A 16,989-nucleotide genomic window follows, 5' to 3' on the forward strand; every position below is an offset into this window, starting at 1 on the left:
CCAAACCAATTTATAACCACCCCCAACCCCTCCCTCCAAATCAATTTATAACCCCCCAACCCCTCCATCCAAACCAATTTATAACCCCCAACCCCTCCATCCAAACCAGTTTATAACCCCCAACCCCTCCATCCAAACCAGTTTATAACCCCCCAACCCCTCCATCCAAACCAATTTATAACCCCCAACCCTCCATCCAAATCAATTTATAACCCCCAACCCTCCATCCAAATCAATTTATAACCCCTCCATCCAAACCAATTTATAACCACCCCAACCCCTCCATCCAAACCAATTTATAACCCCTCCATCCAAATCAATTTTAAGGGACTTGTAAATAAAAAGGAAAACAATTCATATTTGAGGGTTAATATAACATAAATATATATATATATATATATTTTAAATGAGATTGAGATTTCCAAAAGTGAATGGAGGGTGTTATTGGCAGGGTCAAATCAAAGCATTGTCAGACTGGAAATTATGGATTTTTTTATGACAAACTATTAATTAACAAGAACAATTGACATTGTTGTGCATGCAAAACAGTCTACTCCTAATGGCTTGTCAGTAGGCTAGCATATTTGTGTTTTATTAATGCGTGTGCGTGCGTTTTTACGGGACCTGTTTGTCAACTGGTAGGATATTCCTTCGTATTATCACCATAATAATGGGAAGTGGCAAAAACGGTAAGCCTATCATTCTCTAGACTTTAAAAAGTACTGGGCAAATCTATTTTGTCTGTCTGCTAGGTGCTATCCCAACGGCGCACATCCCCTTCATGAGAAGTGTTTATAATTTAAGGCTGGCGCGCGGGCTTTCCCCATGGGACGCCAGCGAAAGGTCGCGCGCTGCTCTGTAGCCTACTGATGCGCTTTCCCCTCCCAACCAGCGTCGCCTCTGCGTGCGGTGACCACACCTGCAACCGGGAAAGTCCGCTAGACCTGCGCACGGTTCAGTGAGCGCGAGAGGCACACACAATCACCATCGGAGGCTCCACATCGGAGAAAGGTAGTCAGTCTAGTCAGAATTATGTTGATTATTGAGACTATACTGTTTCAAACCGTCCTTTCACGCACCAAACGCGCGGCATATGGTTTGGATTTGGAAATACCTCCCGGCGCAGGAACGGAGATTTGTGGAGTCGTTCCGTTTCGAGGATGAATAGCGACTGGGAATGTGCCAGCACCACGCACAGGTAAACAGCATATAGACAGAATACAAATGCTAGACAGTGCATGGATCACACACTCGATTTGATGAAGCCGAGCCACCTGAAGGTGACTAGGCTAAATAACTTTCTTGACATTGTTCCACCTTTTATAGTTCGGTTCTAGGCTAGCTACTTATTTGAATTATCAAGCAAGATAATTTGAGCTGAATATAAATAGCCTAGTTTACTGTCATAACGTGTCGTGATCTGTCCTCATGACAGGTCATCATATGACAGTGTCATATAGCATTATGACAGTGTTACGTATGACAGCCATAGGTAATGTGTTGCTGTATGTTTGTTGTAACCATGTCACCATACTGTTGAGACAATCATCCCATAGAGCCAGAGTAGGCTACATTGGAGAGTTTAGCTCACTGCAGTTGCCACATTGAATACAAATAGCCCTTTGTATTTTCTTAAAGCCTCTAAGCATATTTTCTGATAGATATCTCCCATGAAAGGACAGTGAAGCTCGTAATTTTAGAATTTGTCAACATTTAGTGGGAAATTGGTCACTTACCCCCCGTGAAGGTATTCATTTCCAGAAGTTTGATCATGGTTATTGGCTGTTTGACTGAAGTTTTAATTCATATTTTCGAGCCTGACTTGACCCTTGACCATAAGATATATTAAACATTGCATAAAAAAAACAGTAATGTATTTAAAAACCAAAACATACTCCTGACTATTCTTACAACCATCATGCAAATAACACAATTATAGTTTAATCTATTTTCAGACACATTTTTGTGAAGCTGTAAAGACTGGAATAGCTGAATAAATATGAACCTTTTATTGCCAGACAGAATGGTTGTAACAGGTTTTGTGGAGGACTGAACTGTCCAGTTTTTTTTATTTATTCAGGCCAACCAGGATTTCCTATACTGTAACTAGTTCCTGCCAATATTACACCTTAAGTTTTGGACCCAAGTGTTAGTGTTGGCCTCTAAACACTGTTGTAGCTATTTCCACTTGTATATACCATATAAAACACAAGTCAGTGATGTTGTGAAAAATCCATCTAGCATATACTTGTGTAACAGTAAATAACTATACCTAGGAGTGACCTCTCCATTGTCGTTCCCTGCTATCTCATGATCAATATACATAACATAGTCTCACCAATAAACTAAAAGGCGAGTGAGGGAACGAGGGATGGAGTGAATGTGTGAGTAAGCGCATGCATGTGTGTGCCAGCGGAGGCTGGTGAGGGGAGGATGGCTCATAATAATGCCAGGAAACCATGTGTTTGATGTATTTGAGAGAGTGCAGGAGAGAGGGTGAGTGTGAGAGAGAGAGGCAGAAGGAGCGAGAGTGTGGAACCCAGCCCCGTGAGGATCAGGTTCTATCTGGAACCCAGCCCCGTGAGGATCAGGTTCTATCTGGAACCCAGCCCCGTGAGGATCAGGTTCTATCTGGAACCCAGCCCCGTGAGGATCAGGTTCTATCTGGAACCCAGCCCCGTGAGGATCAGGTTCTATCTGGAACCCAGCCCTGTGAGGATCAGGTTCTATCTGGAATCCAGGCTCCTGTTTCTCACAGAGCAGGGATGTTTGAATATGTTGAAGGCCGCCTCCGAACCCATACAATAAAAAAAATAATGGCGAACAACAAAAGGTAAACATGTTTATTGTCGTCAGCAGAATGGAGCGAGGCAAGGGGGACGCGAGTGCATGTTAATTGGTGATTTGATTAGGGTTTTAATATTGGAGCTGTGCTCAATGAAGGCAGGCAGGCTCAGGCTGGCCACTACAGAGAGGAGAGTGTACATCCGAGTGGGCATCTATAGGAGAAACTATCAGCAAAACCACATCAAGGACAGGAAACAGTCTGCATTCAAGGGAGGAAAATACTGTATGCAAATGAAAAGTCATGTGCAAAAAAATGTCAGACTCGCTTTAGATTATGTTGGTGTTCTGTTTTTTTTCCAATTCTGTTCTTATCTATATTCTATTCTTCTTTCCATCCAGTTTGTGACTGATGCAGGCAAGCTACTGTAGAGCCAGGTGGCTGAGGTCTCGGCAGGGAGTCAGTGCAAGCTGAGAGGGGTAGTAACATCACCGTCAACATCACTAGGTCCTGCTGAAGAGAGATTGAAAACAACATCAGGTACAGGACCAGGGGGGAGAACAGCGTGGGAGACAAGTGTTTCCTTGTGCTGTTAGTTGTATTAGTATTTGCTATCAAGCACACAGTCCACAATTAAAATAGCATTAAGCCCAACTGAGTTGGTGTGTCTGCCAATTGTCCCCTCACCGTGCCTGGCCACAGAGAGGGTCCCGAGGCCCCTGACTGGCTGGACTGTGACAGGAACATAGATACCGCCTGAATAATGAACCATTCAGAACCTCTCTCTCTCCACCCGCCACTCTTCCATCCAGCCCTGCCTAGCCTCATCCCCAGACGCCTGCCTGCCTCCAGCTCCTAGCAGCTCCAGGCTCCCGGCCCCCATGGAGCTTGGCACTGATGCCCAGCGCAAAAACAGATGGTGCCAATCCTGACCCCTCTCGTCACCGATGAACAGGAAGAGGAGGAGGCACTGTTGCCACGGCAACTCCTGGACACACATCCTCTCCAAGGGCCTCAGGTAAACACATTCACACAACAGGACCAAGGCGAGGACCCCGTTTGTGTCCTAGTAAGCTAACTCATTGCCTGTGAGACTTCAACACGACCAGACTTTTTTCTGTAGGCGTCCAATTCCATGCCTGCTTGGACTGTATGAGAATGTGCTGATGGACCAGGACCAGTGCAGGAACGTGACATCAGTTTACTGAAAGCCAATGAAACTCCATCCTGTCGGGGACTGCTCCTCTTTCCCTGCTGGCTGGCCTGGGCTCTCAGGCCTGGATGAATTATTAAAGGGACCCCTCAGTACTGCTGGTAGCTCTAAAGCCCTCTTTAAACACCTGCTGATCGGAGGGAGTGGTGTGTCGGTTCAAACCCTGCAGAGAGGAAGTAGGGACAAGCCGTTTCAGCCGTTTGACTGCAGATCAAAGCAAAGCTTCTGCAACTGTCTGGCTCCCTTGGCTCTCATCTCCTCCTGTCAGAAGTAAAACAACTACCATTTTGTTTATTTTGTTCTTATGTGAACCCATGAATAATTGATCTACAGACTGATTATAATGGCAAATTCCTATTTTAAAAGAACAGAACTTCAACATAAAATGAGACACTAATGACTTGGTGGGATGAATTCAGCAGGGCCAAATAACATAGGGAATACAGTGTCCATAAAGCATAGCTCCTCTGTCGAGTCGACCAACAGACCGACCTTCAGACCTTTTAAAAAACTGAACCGAAAAGAGGTCTTACTAACTGATTCTCAAGGTTTTACGATTATCTGTGGGTTTTCATCATCATTATCACAGAGCAAATTTGCATTAACTGAAATATGCTGCTCTGCATATAACCGTCATCAACCTTGCTAGGTGCTGCAGACGTTTGGGGGAAGTCATTGTCTGCCTCTGTGCCTGTCTGCGAAATACAGAAGAGACAGACTAGAGAATAGCTCACACAGAGGAGAGGATGATGAAGGTTTTTATGATGAGGCCTCTGGTATCTCTGATGTGAAGGAGAGGTCCTATCAGCTCTGATAAGAGAGCAGGCAGAAAGCCTCTAAACAAGAGAGGAGAATGAGGAGAGAGAGAGAGTGTGTGTGGGTTAGTGCTGAGCGATTAGTGCTTTTTTAGGTCGGTTCGGTTTAAAACAAATAATCACGTTTTTCAATTTTGGTTTCGATAAATACAAAATATTAGTTTTTTAAAATTAATTATGAAATATGAGCTTGAAATAATTTCAGAGCTTTTGAATTGAAATTCCAAAGCCAAATATATTGAGAACATTCAATTGTCTCAACACAGAATAAAGCAATGAATGAGCCCCATGATGTGACTGCCAATTACTGCTTAGCACTTATTAACAATAATGAATTCACATTCCTTTAATATATTACTACATTTTTTATTTAATGATCTCATTTTTTCATTTCTTAAAGTTGTCATCTCATCTCTGCTCAGGCAGTAGCAGCCAGACAACCATCTAGCATTATCCCTGTGCTCCCCAACGAGCCAAGCTCCCCAGTTTTAGCTAGCGAAAAAGGGTAGCCCCTGATCATTGGGTTGCCACAGCTGCCCATGCTGCAGAGCTGTCTGCTACAACTGTCAATCGGTTAGTAAAGCTATATGTCCCAAACTGTCTATCTCTGTTGTTGCTGTGTTGTACATTCCTCTCTCATGCAGTCTGTGTGCAGCTCCAGGAAGAATAGGCTAAATAGATTCTGGTCATTGTAGTTAACAGGGTTGGGGAGTAGTGAACTACATTTAGTTCAATTAGTAATTTTGCAGTAGCCTGGTGGTGGTTGAGCTAAATTCAAAATCTTGGTAGTGTTTTGAGTAGTTAATAAATGTTTTGCGGTGTCGCTAACAACAAACTACACCCTTCTTTTTATGCTAAAATAAAATATGGGTGAAGTAAGGAAGAATTTATTTTCATTTTTGTCATCAGACCTGCCTAATTCTCACTTGAAATATAGTTGTGTTTAATAGCTAAATTGCACATTCTGTTACAGTTTGTTTTAATCGCTTTGGTACTATTTTCACAAGCTTGTGGTGAATTTGATACATTTGTTGTACAAAACGCCAAATTAGTCACAGTTGTAACTTTGTGCATTCATTTTGTTTGTAGACATCTTTCACCACACAACCATTGATCCCGAATATAAGGTTACTGTGAAATATAATGAGTATATAATGACACAAGGCGAGATTCAGATGCAGACACAGGTGGAAGATGATTAGAGTCTCTGATATTTATTTAATAGCGAGGGAAAGGCAAGAGGCAGGGTGAGGACAGGCAAGAGTTCATAATCAGGTCCAAACGGTACAGGGCGGCTGGCAGGCTCGAGGTCGGGGGCAGGCAGAATGGTCAGGCAGGCGGGCTCAGTTTCAGGGCAGGCAGAATGGTCAGGCAGGCGGGCTCAGTGTCAGGGCAGGCAAAAGGTCAGAACCGGAAGGACTAGAAAAACAGGAGCTTGTAATTTACAGTACATTACACTGTTGTGGGCTATACACTTGCACTACCCATCAAAATGTACTGAATCACATTTCTATCATTGGTGTGATCATTGAATACATCTTCAACAATCATAGATGCAATTTATTTATTTATATACACAGTGCATTCAGAAAGTATTCAGACCCCTTGACTTTCTCTAATTTTGTTATGTTACCACCTTATTCTAAAATTGATTAAATTGTTTTTTTCCCCTCAATCTACACACAATACCCCACAATGACAAAGCAATTGTTATTTTATTTTTTTACGTTTTAGCAAATCTAAATTAAATAAAAAACACACAAAAAAACGGAAATATAACATTTACATAAGTATTCAGACCGTTTACTCTGTACTTTGTTGAATCACCTTTGGCATCAAGCCACATACAAGGTTGTCCTGGAAGAAAACTTGCTTCCTTCTGCTCTGACAATGTTCCTGAACTCTGAGGATTGGTTTTTCCAGCAGGACAATGCTCCATGCCACACAGCCAGGTAATCAAGATGTGGATGAAGGACCACCAGATCAAGACCCTGTCATGGGCAGCCCAATCTCCAGACCTGAACCCCATTGAAAACCTCTGGAATGTGATCAGGAGGAAGATGGATGGTCACAAGCCATTTAACAAAGCAGAGCTGCTTGAATTTCTGCACCAGGAGTGGCATAAAGTCACCCAACATCAATGTGAAAGACTGGTGGAGAGGAGGGCATGCCAAGACACATGAAAGCTGTGTTTGAAAATCAGGGTTATTCTACCAAATATTGATTTCTGAACTCTTCCTAAGTTAAAACATTAGTATTGTGTTGTTTATAAATTAATATAAAACATTTTCTTTTCTTTGCGTTATTCGAGGTCTGACAACACTGCATTATTTGTGTTATTTTAACCAGTTGCAATTTTTTGCAAATATATGCTCTAAGTGACAATATTTTTATTTGGAATTTGGAAGAAATGTTGTAGGTAGTTCATTGAAAACAAAATGTTCATTTTACCCAAACACATATATAAATAGTAAAACCAGAGAAACTGATACTTTTGCAGTGGTCTCTTCATTTTTTCCAGAGCTGTACATACTACATGACCAAAAGTATGTGGACACCTACTCGTTGAACGTCTCATTCCAAAATGATGGACATTAATATGGAGTTGGTCCCCTTTTTCCTGCTATAACAGCCTCCACTCTTCTCTGAAGGCTTTCCGCTAGATGTTGGAACATTGCTGTGGGGACTTGCTTCCATTCAGCCATGAGAGCGTTAGTGAGGTTGGGCACTGATGTTGGGCGATTAGGCTTGGCTCGCAGTCGGAGTTCCAATTTATCCCAAAGGCATTCGATGGGGTTGAGGTCAGAGCTCTCTGCAGGCCAGTCAAGTTATTCAACACCTATCTCGACAAACCATTTCTCTATGGACCTCGCTTTGTGCACAGGGTCATTGTCATGCTGAAACAGGAAAGGGCCTTCCCCAAACTGTTGCACAAAGTTGGAAGCACAGAATCATGTAGAATGTCATTGTATGCTGTAGCATTAAGATTTCCCTTCACTGGAACTAAGGCGCCTAGTCCGAACCATGAAAACCAGCCCCAGACCATTATTCCTCCTCCACCAAACTTTACAGCATTGGGGCAGGTATCGTTCTCGTGGCATCAACCAAACCCAGATTCATCCTTCGCACTGCCAGATGGTGAAGGGTGATTCATCACTTCAGAGAACACGTTTCCACTACTCCAGAGTCCAATGGCGGCAAGCTTTACACCACTCCAGCCGATGCTTGGCATTGCACATGGTGATCTTAGGCTTGTGTGCGGCTGCTGTCTGTGTGGTCTACCACTTCGCTCCTGAGCTGTTGTTGCTCCTAGAAGTTTCCACTTCACAATAACAGCACTTACAGTTGACAGGGGCAGCTTTTAGCAGGGCAGAAATTTGACGAACTGACTTGTTGGAAAGGTGGCATCCTATGATGGTGCCACACTGAAAGTCACTAAGCTCTTTAGTATGGGCAATTCTACTGCCAGTGTTTGTCTATGGAGATTTCATGGCTGTGTGCTCGATTTTATACACCTGTCAGCAGCGGATGTGGCTGAAATAGCTAAATCCACTAATTTGAAGGGGTGTCCACATACTTTTAGCCATGTAGTGTAGTTTGGATGTAGTGAACTACTTTTTAAAAGTAACTCTAGTGAAGTGAACTATATTTTTCTTAAGTGTAGCTTAATGTCTTTCAGTGTGAAGTAATCGGTAGCTTGGCAAACTATATTTTCAGAGTAGCTTCCCCAACTCCGGTAGGTAATTACCACGTTTTCTGTGCTGAACTAGGTTGAATATTTGCCTACGAAAACTCCCTACAGCATCTCACAGTTCGTTCTTGATTTTGATGTCTCTCGTGCTTGATAGGATTTCTCACTAGAGAAATGGCACGTTGAACTCACAAGAAAACCAAACTAAGTGGACTTGGTTTGGATTATGTTGGGCAATTCAAGTAATTGAACCAACGTCAATCAAATAGTTGTTTAATAATCAGAAAATGTTTTTGTTAATCGCTCAGTGTGTGTGTGTGTGTGTGTGTGTGTGTGTGTGTGTGTGTGTGTGTGTGTGTGTGTGTGTGTGTGTGTGTGTGTGTGTGTGTGTGTGTGTGAGAGAGAGAGAAAAATGTGTGTTTTGGTATGAGAGAGAAAAGCCAATTATATATGTGTGTGTGTTTTTATTGTTTTCATCCAGCTCATATGTCACCTCAATTACTGCCTTCTATTCCTGTTATACCTGTCAGTGGCATCAGGTCCAAACCTGCTGGGATTTAATTAGTGACTCAACAACACACACACTGTACCCCCCACATACACACACTGTACACCTCGTATACACATCCACCTCATAATTATGAACTGAAACGGCGTGGAGAAGCGGGAGTCCAATAAACGCAATGCGCTCTGTTATTTAGTATCCCTTCACTTCACACCTAATGTGAACACCTTGTGACTCAGCTGTACTGTGTGTCATATCTCAGTGTGATGATCCCTGTGTGTTGATGAGGACTCAGCTCAACCTGCCGCTTGGAGGCTCAGACTGACTAGTAGTGTTCTGTTTGTGTCAGCAGACTAGACCAGGTCTGTTAGAGGACAGTTGTAATTCCTGTCAGAGTGCTGCTGCTGCTCTGTGCTCGCCTCGCTCAGTGCCTCGGCTCGCGCTATTGACTTTGATAGTAAAGGGGCTGTCAGACTTTTAAAGACAAGCTGTCTGTGCCCTGACCTTGAGAGTCGCTGGGACTACAGGGACAGACCATTGATAAAAGGAGTCATACTTGAGCCCTGTTGTGAGGGGGGCTGTAGTCAGCATTGCGCTGCCATCTTAGAAATATCACCTCGCAGGGGAATAAACAGGAGGTGGCACACAACACAGGACGAGAGCTGGGTGGCTAAACTAGCCTACGAGGGGTGGCTAAACTAGCCTACGAGGGGTGGCTAAACTAGCCTACGAGGGGTGGCTAAACTAGCCTACGAGGGGTGGCTAAACTAGCCTACGAGGGGTGGCTAAACTAGCCTACGAGGGGTGGCTAAACTAGCCTACGAGGGGTGGCTAAACTAGCCTACGAGGGGTGGCTAAACTAGCCGACGAGGGGTGGCTAAACTAGCCGACGAGGGGTGGCTAAACTAGCCGACGAGGGGTGGCTAAACCAGCCTATGGGGTGCTGATCTACATACAGGAGTACACCATAAAGATGCTAGGACACTATCAGCTGCTAATCTAATAAACAACACACACACACTCAAACACAGAAACACACTTCTATTTCATGTTATTTGTCTCTGTCACACACACACACACACGTCTAAGAAGGGAGAGGGGTTTTCAGGTTGCATATTCAGCATTATGTTTTCAGTCAGTTCAAACACCTCTCTCTGCAGGATACCTCTGTTATATGGCAGGATCTCTAATATTTAGAGCCCTGCTTTAAAGATCGCATATTCAGCAACGTGTGTGTGCGTGTGTGCATGTCAGGTGGCTCTAATGTCCCTTGTCTCTCCTCTCCCCAGGTATCTATCAGGCTGCATTTGGTCCCTGAGCTCTGAGGGTTCAGTGACAGGACATCCTCTCAGAGTGCAGTGGACTACCTGATGGACCCTGTGATCCACCAAGAGGACCTGTAATCAAGTGAGAAGGAACTGTGATCCGGTGAGGTGTCCAGTGATCCATCTGCTGTGATTCACTGAGGACTCTATTGAGATCCACTCAAGATTTCCAGAGAGAGTTCCAGTGATCCAGCTTGTGTCCTGGTAGAGTTCTCTGGTGAGCGTGTCTGTCAGGCTGGGAGGATCAGGATGCCAGAGCTGGAGGACTTCCCTCCGTCGCGGGGTGGCCAGCCGGCCGGTCCCGACCCTGCTCAGATCCAGCGCAGTGTTCTGGATGAACAGGTGGAGCTGTGGTGGTTCCGGGACCCGGCCAAGTCTCTGCTGTGCTACTGTGTGGCGGTCCTCCTCATCCTGGGCTGCGGCCTGGGTGGCGTGCTTCTCCTCTCCACCACCACCAGTTTCTCCAGTGACTGGCGCATGGGAGCGGGCATGGCCCTGTGTCTCTTAGCCCTGGCCGTCCTCCTCAAACAGCTCCTGAGCTCGGCCGTGCAGGACATGAACTGTGTGCGGAGTCGCAGGCGGATCGATATCCTTAAGAGCGGAGGGCTGTCGGATCTGTTAGTAGTGCTCATCACGGGGCTGTGTCTGGTGGTCTGTGGGGCTGTGCTGCTGAAGCTGGCTTTGGAGCACCACATGCCCCAGCCGGGCGTGGCCCTGAACGATATGTACATCTCTGGGGTGGTGTTGTTAGCTGGAGGGGGGGCAGCGGTAGTGGGGGTAGGGGTGTACACAGGGGTGGTGATGCTGCTGGAGAGGACCAGGCCGGGCCAGAGGTTTAGGGACAGGGCTGTGGGGCTGTTCACTATCTCTGGACGACACATGGACCAGGGTAGGAGGGAGACCACCTCTAGCCTGGCTAACCTCATCTGACCACCAGAGACATAGGATGGGACAGGTAGCCCAGACAGGAGATGACTGCGACACTCATATGGACTAGATCTGATCTGTGGGAGATGCGCACTGGGGGAGGGTTGGAGCTTATTGGCCAGCTCTGGTTTGAGGTATGTGGCCTTGTAGTTTCTGGGCCACGTTTGTTCTGAATGTGTGGGCCACATCCACCTTGCTGTCAGGGAGGGACCAATGGACATCACATTTGAAAATGGCATTTTAGCATAATGGCCATCTTGGAAAGCCACTATGTGTTCATTGAGTTGTTCATTGAGCACCCCTGTGGTTCTTAAAACAATGGAATTTTGCAGGATCATGAAATACCATGAGGAATACAGAGCTGTGTCAACACATGATATTTTTATGGTTCAAGCATGGGCCATTTTATGAGCCCAGCAGAGCACCTTTCTATGATGTGGAATGAAGAGAATCCCAGTGACACTGCACAGACACCGGACACTGAACACGGTGCAGAGATAATGATTCAGAATGTGTCCAATGTAATAATAATAATATCATCCACTACAAAGCAGCAGGTGAAAAAGCTGCTGTAAGGAATAATCATATCATAGAATAATGTACCCAGCATCTCCAAACTTAATCAAAGTGATCAATGACACATTTAGTCACCTTTTCATGTCACAGGTTTACAGCAGTGTTGGGTGGTCAAAGACCTCCATAAGCAAGCTGTGTCATCACTCACTTTGCTTTGCAACGCTTACCAAGAATCTGAGGAGAACGTCCTGCATTGTTGCCATGGTTAAAGGGTACAATGTGGTTTCATTAAACAAAGCGTCTATGTGCTTGGATGCTGTTCTTGGATTTAAGTTGCTGTGTGTTTTGTGTGTGTCTGGCCCTCGCACCTCCTTATCAGGCAGTGCATGTGAGCGGCCTGTTGCTCAGAGACAATAGGGGTCACTGAGGCGGCCATTGTTGTTGTACTGATGGTTGGGCACTCGGACAATGGACAGACTGTGGATCGTAAAAGGGCTGGCATCGCCCAGTACGGCTCACCCTTACCACACTCTCTCTCACACACACAGCATCGGCAGTGACTGTGCAATGAGCCAGTACAGCGTGCAATCCCTAATTGACAAGGGACTGTTCTTGGTCTCTGCTGTGCACTGCTATGGACATGCCTTCTAGGTGGTGCCAGGTATGTTTGTGTACGTATGATAGAGAGACAACAGCCACAAACAGTGATGAGAGAGAAGCCAGACGGTGAGAGAGAAAGAGCTACAGAGATGTTCAACGTGAGCTCCTGATTTATTTCATTTTTTTTTGTTTTTAGAATGAGACACTCAAATCTAAAAAATAATTCAAGACAAGAAGTGATGAACAACTCAATATTTAATCAGAATAGAAAAAAGTCACTTTGCGCCTCAAATTAAGAAGTCTTGACTCGCTAGCTAGCTACACCACAAAAACCTAGCCAGCAGGCTAACATGCTAGCCAGAAAGATTTAGCTAGAACAAACCTAGCAAGGGGAGTTAATACAACTACATCAAATGATCAAACTGAGTGAGTAAACAAAAAGGAGCGCGGACTCTAACTTTAAACATATTCTGTATTTTTGCTGTGAAGATTTTTCACTTTTTTTTCCAGTTTCTGAGCTAAATTAGAGCTAGCTAGCAACAGCAGCAGACAAACAAAACCGGTTGCCAAGGCAATGGTGCAGAAAAACAGAGCAGCAGTAGTAGCAGAGCCCACAAGCACCATGTCCCCACTCCCCCTCAGCGCTGAGTCCATTCTCTACTCTCCAGAGGCCAAAATTGACACAAGGATGAAAGCTTTAAAAAAAAAAAAAATTAAACTACTAAAGGGGAGGCCAGAAATCTTTTTCGCAGACCTCTACAAAAACAATAATGTGAGTAATCTCATATTTCTCCCTGACCAACCAAATGCATGGCGGTCAGCAGTCTGCTCTCACTACCCATCCATAAAGAAAGAAGGAATCTGTAATGGGTGAAAGCTGAAAGTCAAATAGACAGATGACCCTGACAGCGCCATGATAACAATTAACCTCTACAAGACTGGGGCAAAGTAACCTTAGGCTGTTTGAAACAGACTTTCAGACCATTAAGGAGAGAGCAGAGAGAGAAACTCCACCACCATCACCCCCACTCTCCCCACCCAAAAAGGCACATCCAGCAACTCTCTTCCCATCAAAGTGGAGGACACGCCCAAGGAGGAGAGCGACCCCCTCAGTGCAGAGCAGGCTCAGGCCCTCCTCACCACCATGGCTGCCATGAGGGGTGAGTTCACCAAACTAGAGGGGGAGGTTGTCCTGCTCAGGGTGAGCGTGAGCAAACAGTAGCCAGACATCCACACCTTAGAAGAGCTCCTAACCAAGGTGAGGACAGAGCAGGACAGCTGAAAGAGGTTCAGCAAGAGAGAGACGGACTCGAGAGAACTGGCTGATCTAACAAAGGAGGTGAGAGAGCTCCAAAAAGACAGGCAGAGCAGTACAATCTGACCACACTAAGAGAGGAGCTGCAGGAGAGAAAGAGGACAGGCTGCAGGAGAGAAAGAGGACAGGCTGCAGGAGAGAAAGAGGACAGGCTGCAGGAGAGAAAGAGGACAGGCTGCAGGAGAGAAAGAGGACAGGCTGCAGGAGAGAAAGAGGACAGGCTGCAGGAGAGAAAGCGGATAGGCTGCAGGAGAGAAAGAGGACAGGCTGCAGAAGAGAAGGAGGACAGGCTGCAGGAGAGAAAGAGGACAGGAGGACAGGCTGCAGGAGAGAAAGGGGACAGGAGGACAGGCTGCAGGAGCAGTTATATCACCACTCTATGACCAGCCCTCACACAGCAGAGGAGCCCACCTCAACCAGCCAGGCCTCCCCAAACCTGCCCTCACACAGCAGAGGAGCCCAGCTCAACCAGCCAGGCCTCCCTAGCCCTGCCTGCTGCACTCCTCACCCCAGCCCACAGAACAGCCTCCAACTGACAGCAGCACCGGCACCGACCAGCCACACCCCAGCTCCAACACCCACCAGCCCCCACTACCTCCTCCAGTCCAGAATAAACACTGGCTGACATGGTCCTGTTGATGGACTCAAATGAGAAGTTTGTTCAGGAGAATACATTTTTCCCTAGACACAAAACGAGAAAGATGTGGTGCCAACAACGCAGAGTGCCATGGAGCTGCTTGATAAGGCCCAGCTCGGGTCGCCAAGCCACATAGTCATACACACCGGAAGCAACGACCTGCGTGCTCATCAGAAGAGGGTGACGACTTCACTACGGGAAGTGATTGAGAAGGCCTCTGCAATCTTCCCCAACTCAAGGAATCTTGGTGTCAACCCTTCTACAGAGGAAGGACTTCCACCCTTCCACAATCCAAAGAATAAACGCCAGCCTCTCCCGGGACTGTGCCTTGCAACCCAATGTACACCTGGCTCACCATCCCACCCTCGATCTGGACTGTGCCCTGGGACCCAATGTACACCTGGCTCACCATCCCACCCTCGATCTGGACTGTGCCCTGCGACCCAATGTACACCTGGCTCACCATCCCACCCTCGATCTGGACTGTCTCTATGACCATGTTCACCTGTACAGGGAGACAGTCCCCATCCTTGCCAAGACTCTCAAGGACGTTGCTTTAAACCGCAACCCGATCTCTCAAAACAGGAAAAGCGGAGCAATCTCCACCCCACCGAGATAACACCCCGGACCAGAACTCTGGACCCCCCCCAGCCACGGCCACAGCACCACCAACCTCAATGCCCACCACCGCCAGCGCGGCACAGACCACACCAGCTTCAGACCCAACCAGATGAGGCCTACCACCCCCCACCGCAGACCCACACCTGGAGGAGCCAAAACCCTGCAGACAGAGCTATGCACAGTCTGTGAGAGGAGCAACTGGCCCAGCCTCCACCAATCAAATGAGTGACATTAAACAAATGCTGAGTATTTTATGCTCACGTGATAGGCCGAGGGTCATGGTAAGATGAGCACAAGAACTCCACCATCCTCACACTACATCCACGCAAGTCGCATGACACAAATGCTATCTTAAATTATAAACAAATCACATTTGCATAATAAGAGTTTACATTAATTGAAAAATCCTATTTTAATAGTTCTTGCTGGATTGTGAGTGTATAGCATTTTGAAGGTAAAGAAAAAACAGTTGTGAAATCTTTTTACGTTGCATGTTGGAATTTACAAGGCTTGAATTCCTCTGCTTTTGGGCTAAAGAGCAGAAACACAGATTACCTGAAAGAAATTGATGATGTTGGTATTGTAGTACTACAGGAAACATGGTGCAGAGGTGATGTTTCCACTGGCTGTCCACTAGGTTACAGGGAGATAATTGTACCATCCACTAAATTAAAAGGAATCAAACAGGGCAGAGACTCAGGGGGAATGCTAATATGGTATAACTCAAAACAGGAGAATTCTTATCTGGTTAAAAATCAACAAAGAGGCTATCTTAACCGATAAAAACATCTTCCTCTGTGCGTCATACATTTCCCCCTCAGTCACCTTACTTCAATGAAGAGAGTTTCTCCATTCTAGAGGGGGAAATTAGTCACTTTCAGGCCCAAGGCAACGTACTGGTCTGTGGAGACCTGAATGCTAGAACAGCAGAAGAACTATTAACAGTCATGGGGATAAACACCTACCAGGAAGCAACAACATTTCCCTCCCCACATACCCCCACAGAAACAACTATGACAAAGTGAAAAACAAAAATGGAGTACAGCTCCTGAAGCTCTGTCGAACACTGGGTCTGTACATAGTCAATGGTAGGCTGAGAGGGGACTCTTTTGGTAGGTACACCTTCAGCTCATCCCTTGGCAACAGCACTGTAGACTACTTCCTCACCGACCTAAACCCAGAGTCTCTCAGAGCCTTCACAGTCAGCCCACTAACACCTCTCTCAGACCACAGTAAAATCACAGTGTATCTGAGAAGAGCGGAACCCAACCATGAAGCAATAAATGACATGGTACTAAACAGGCCTATAGATGAAGTGCAAACAGTACAGACATCTACCAAAAAGCAATTATTAGCCAAAAAATACAATCTCTCCTGGACAATCTTTTAGCCTTAACATTCTCCTACAGCAATGAAGGTGTAAATTTGGCTGTTTGGAACATAAACTTAGATAAACTAGATTTGACGAATTAGCCTCCTTGGCTAATCTAAAGAAACATAAGAGCAAACCAGAAATAACAGATAGATTATGAAAATTGGTTGATAATGATTGGAGAAATCTCAGAAAGTTATTTTTTTTTAAACACAGAGAACCAGACAACAAAAATGTTTGCCGTCAATATGGGGAAACACTGAACCAATACAAACACACCCTAAGAACAAAAAAGGAACAGCACATTAGAAATCAGCTGGATGGAACTGAGGAATCCATAGAATCAAACCACTTCTGGGAGAATTGGAATCAATTAAACAAACCTCATCATGAGGAATTGCCAAAATGGGGATATGTGGCCAGAACAAAAATATATACAAGAAAAATTACAAATCCTTGAATCAGCAGTCAGACTATCAGAATCCTGTGGATACCCCAATGACAGAAGACATTTTTGGGAAAAACTATGCACTCTCCAACCCCAAAAGGCCTGTGGAGCTGACGGTAATTTAAATGAAATGATCAAATAATACAGACCACAAATTCAAATTGCTATACTCATTATTTGGGTCAAATTTGTCTCCATTTTTATAGATTGGTGTGATCT

At 45.4% G+C, this 16,989-nt stretch overlaps 1 protein-coding gene and 1 pseudogene across 5 annotated transcripts; both read left to right on the plus strand.

Annotated features, from left to right (window-relative positions):
* Nucleotides 1-148, plus strand: part of LOC112251629 — a 26,328-nt pseudogene extending 26,180 nt beyond the window's left edge.
* A 70-nt stretch (nt 149-218) lies between these two features.
* LOC112251374 (transmembrane protein 125) lies at nt 219-13,853 on the plus strand. 5 transcript variants are annotated; one of them, XM_042322398.1, is made up of 5 exons: nt 219-1,198; nt 2,480-2,833; nt 3,187-3,325; nt 3,598-3,803; nt 10,299-13,853. In XM_042322398.1, the coding sequence occupies exon 5, from the start codon at nt 10,584-10,586 to the stop codon at nt 11,262-11,264; it is 681 nt and encodes a 226-aa protein (XP_042178332.1). In that variant the 5' UTR covers nt 219-1,198; nt 2,480-2,833; nt 3,187-3,325; nt 3,598-3,803; nt 10,299-10,583; the 3' UTR covers nt 11,265-13,853. The 5 variants fall into 5 exon arrangements, 4 of the variants coding, with proteins under 4 accessions (XP_042178332.1, XP_042178333.1, XP_042178334.1 ...); XR_006083477.1 differs by lacking the exon at nt 10,299-13,853 and adding an exon at nt 3,909-6,412 and having other exon boundaries at nt 2,480-3,325; XM_042322399.1 differs by lacking the exon at nt 2,480-2,833.
* The last annotated feature ends 3,136 nt before the right edge of the window (nt 13,854-16,989 follow it).

The sequence above is a fragment of the Oncorhynchus tshawytscha genome, linkage group LG05 (assembly GCF_018296145.1).
Source record: "Oncorhynchus tshawytscha isolate Ot180627B linkage group LG05, Otsh_v2.0, whole genome shotgun sequence".
Classification (NCBI taxonomy): domain Eukaryota; kingdom Metazoa; phylum Chordata; class Actinopteri; order Salmoniformes; family Salmonidae; genus Oncorhynchus; species Oncorhynchus tshawytscha.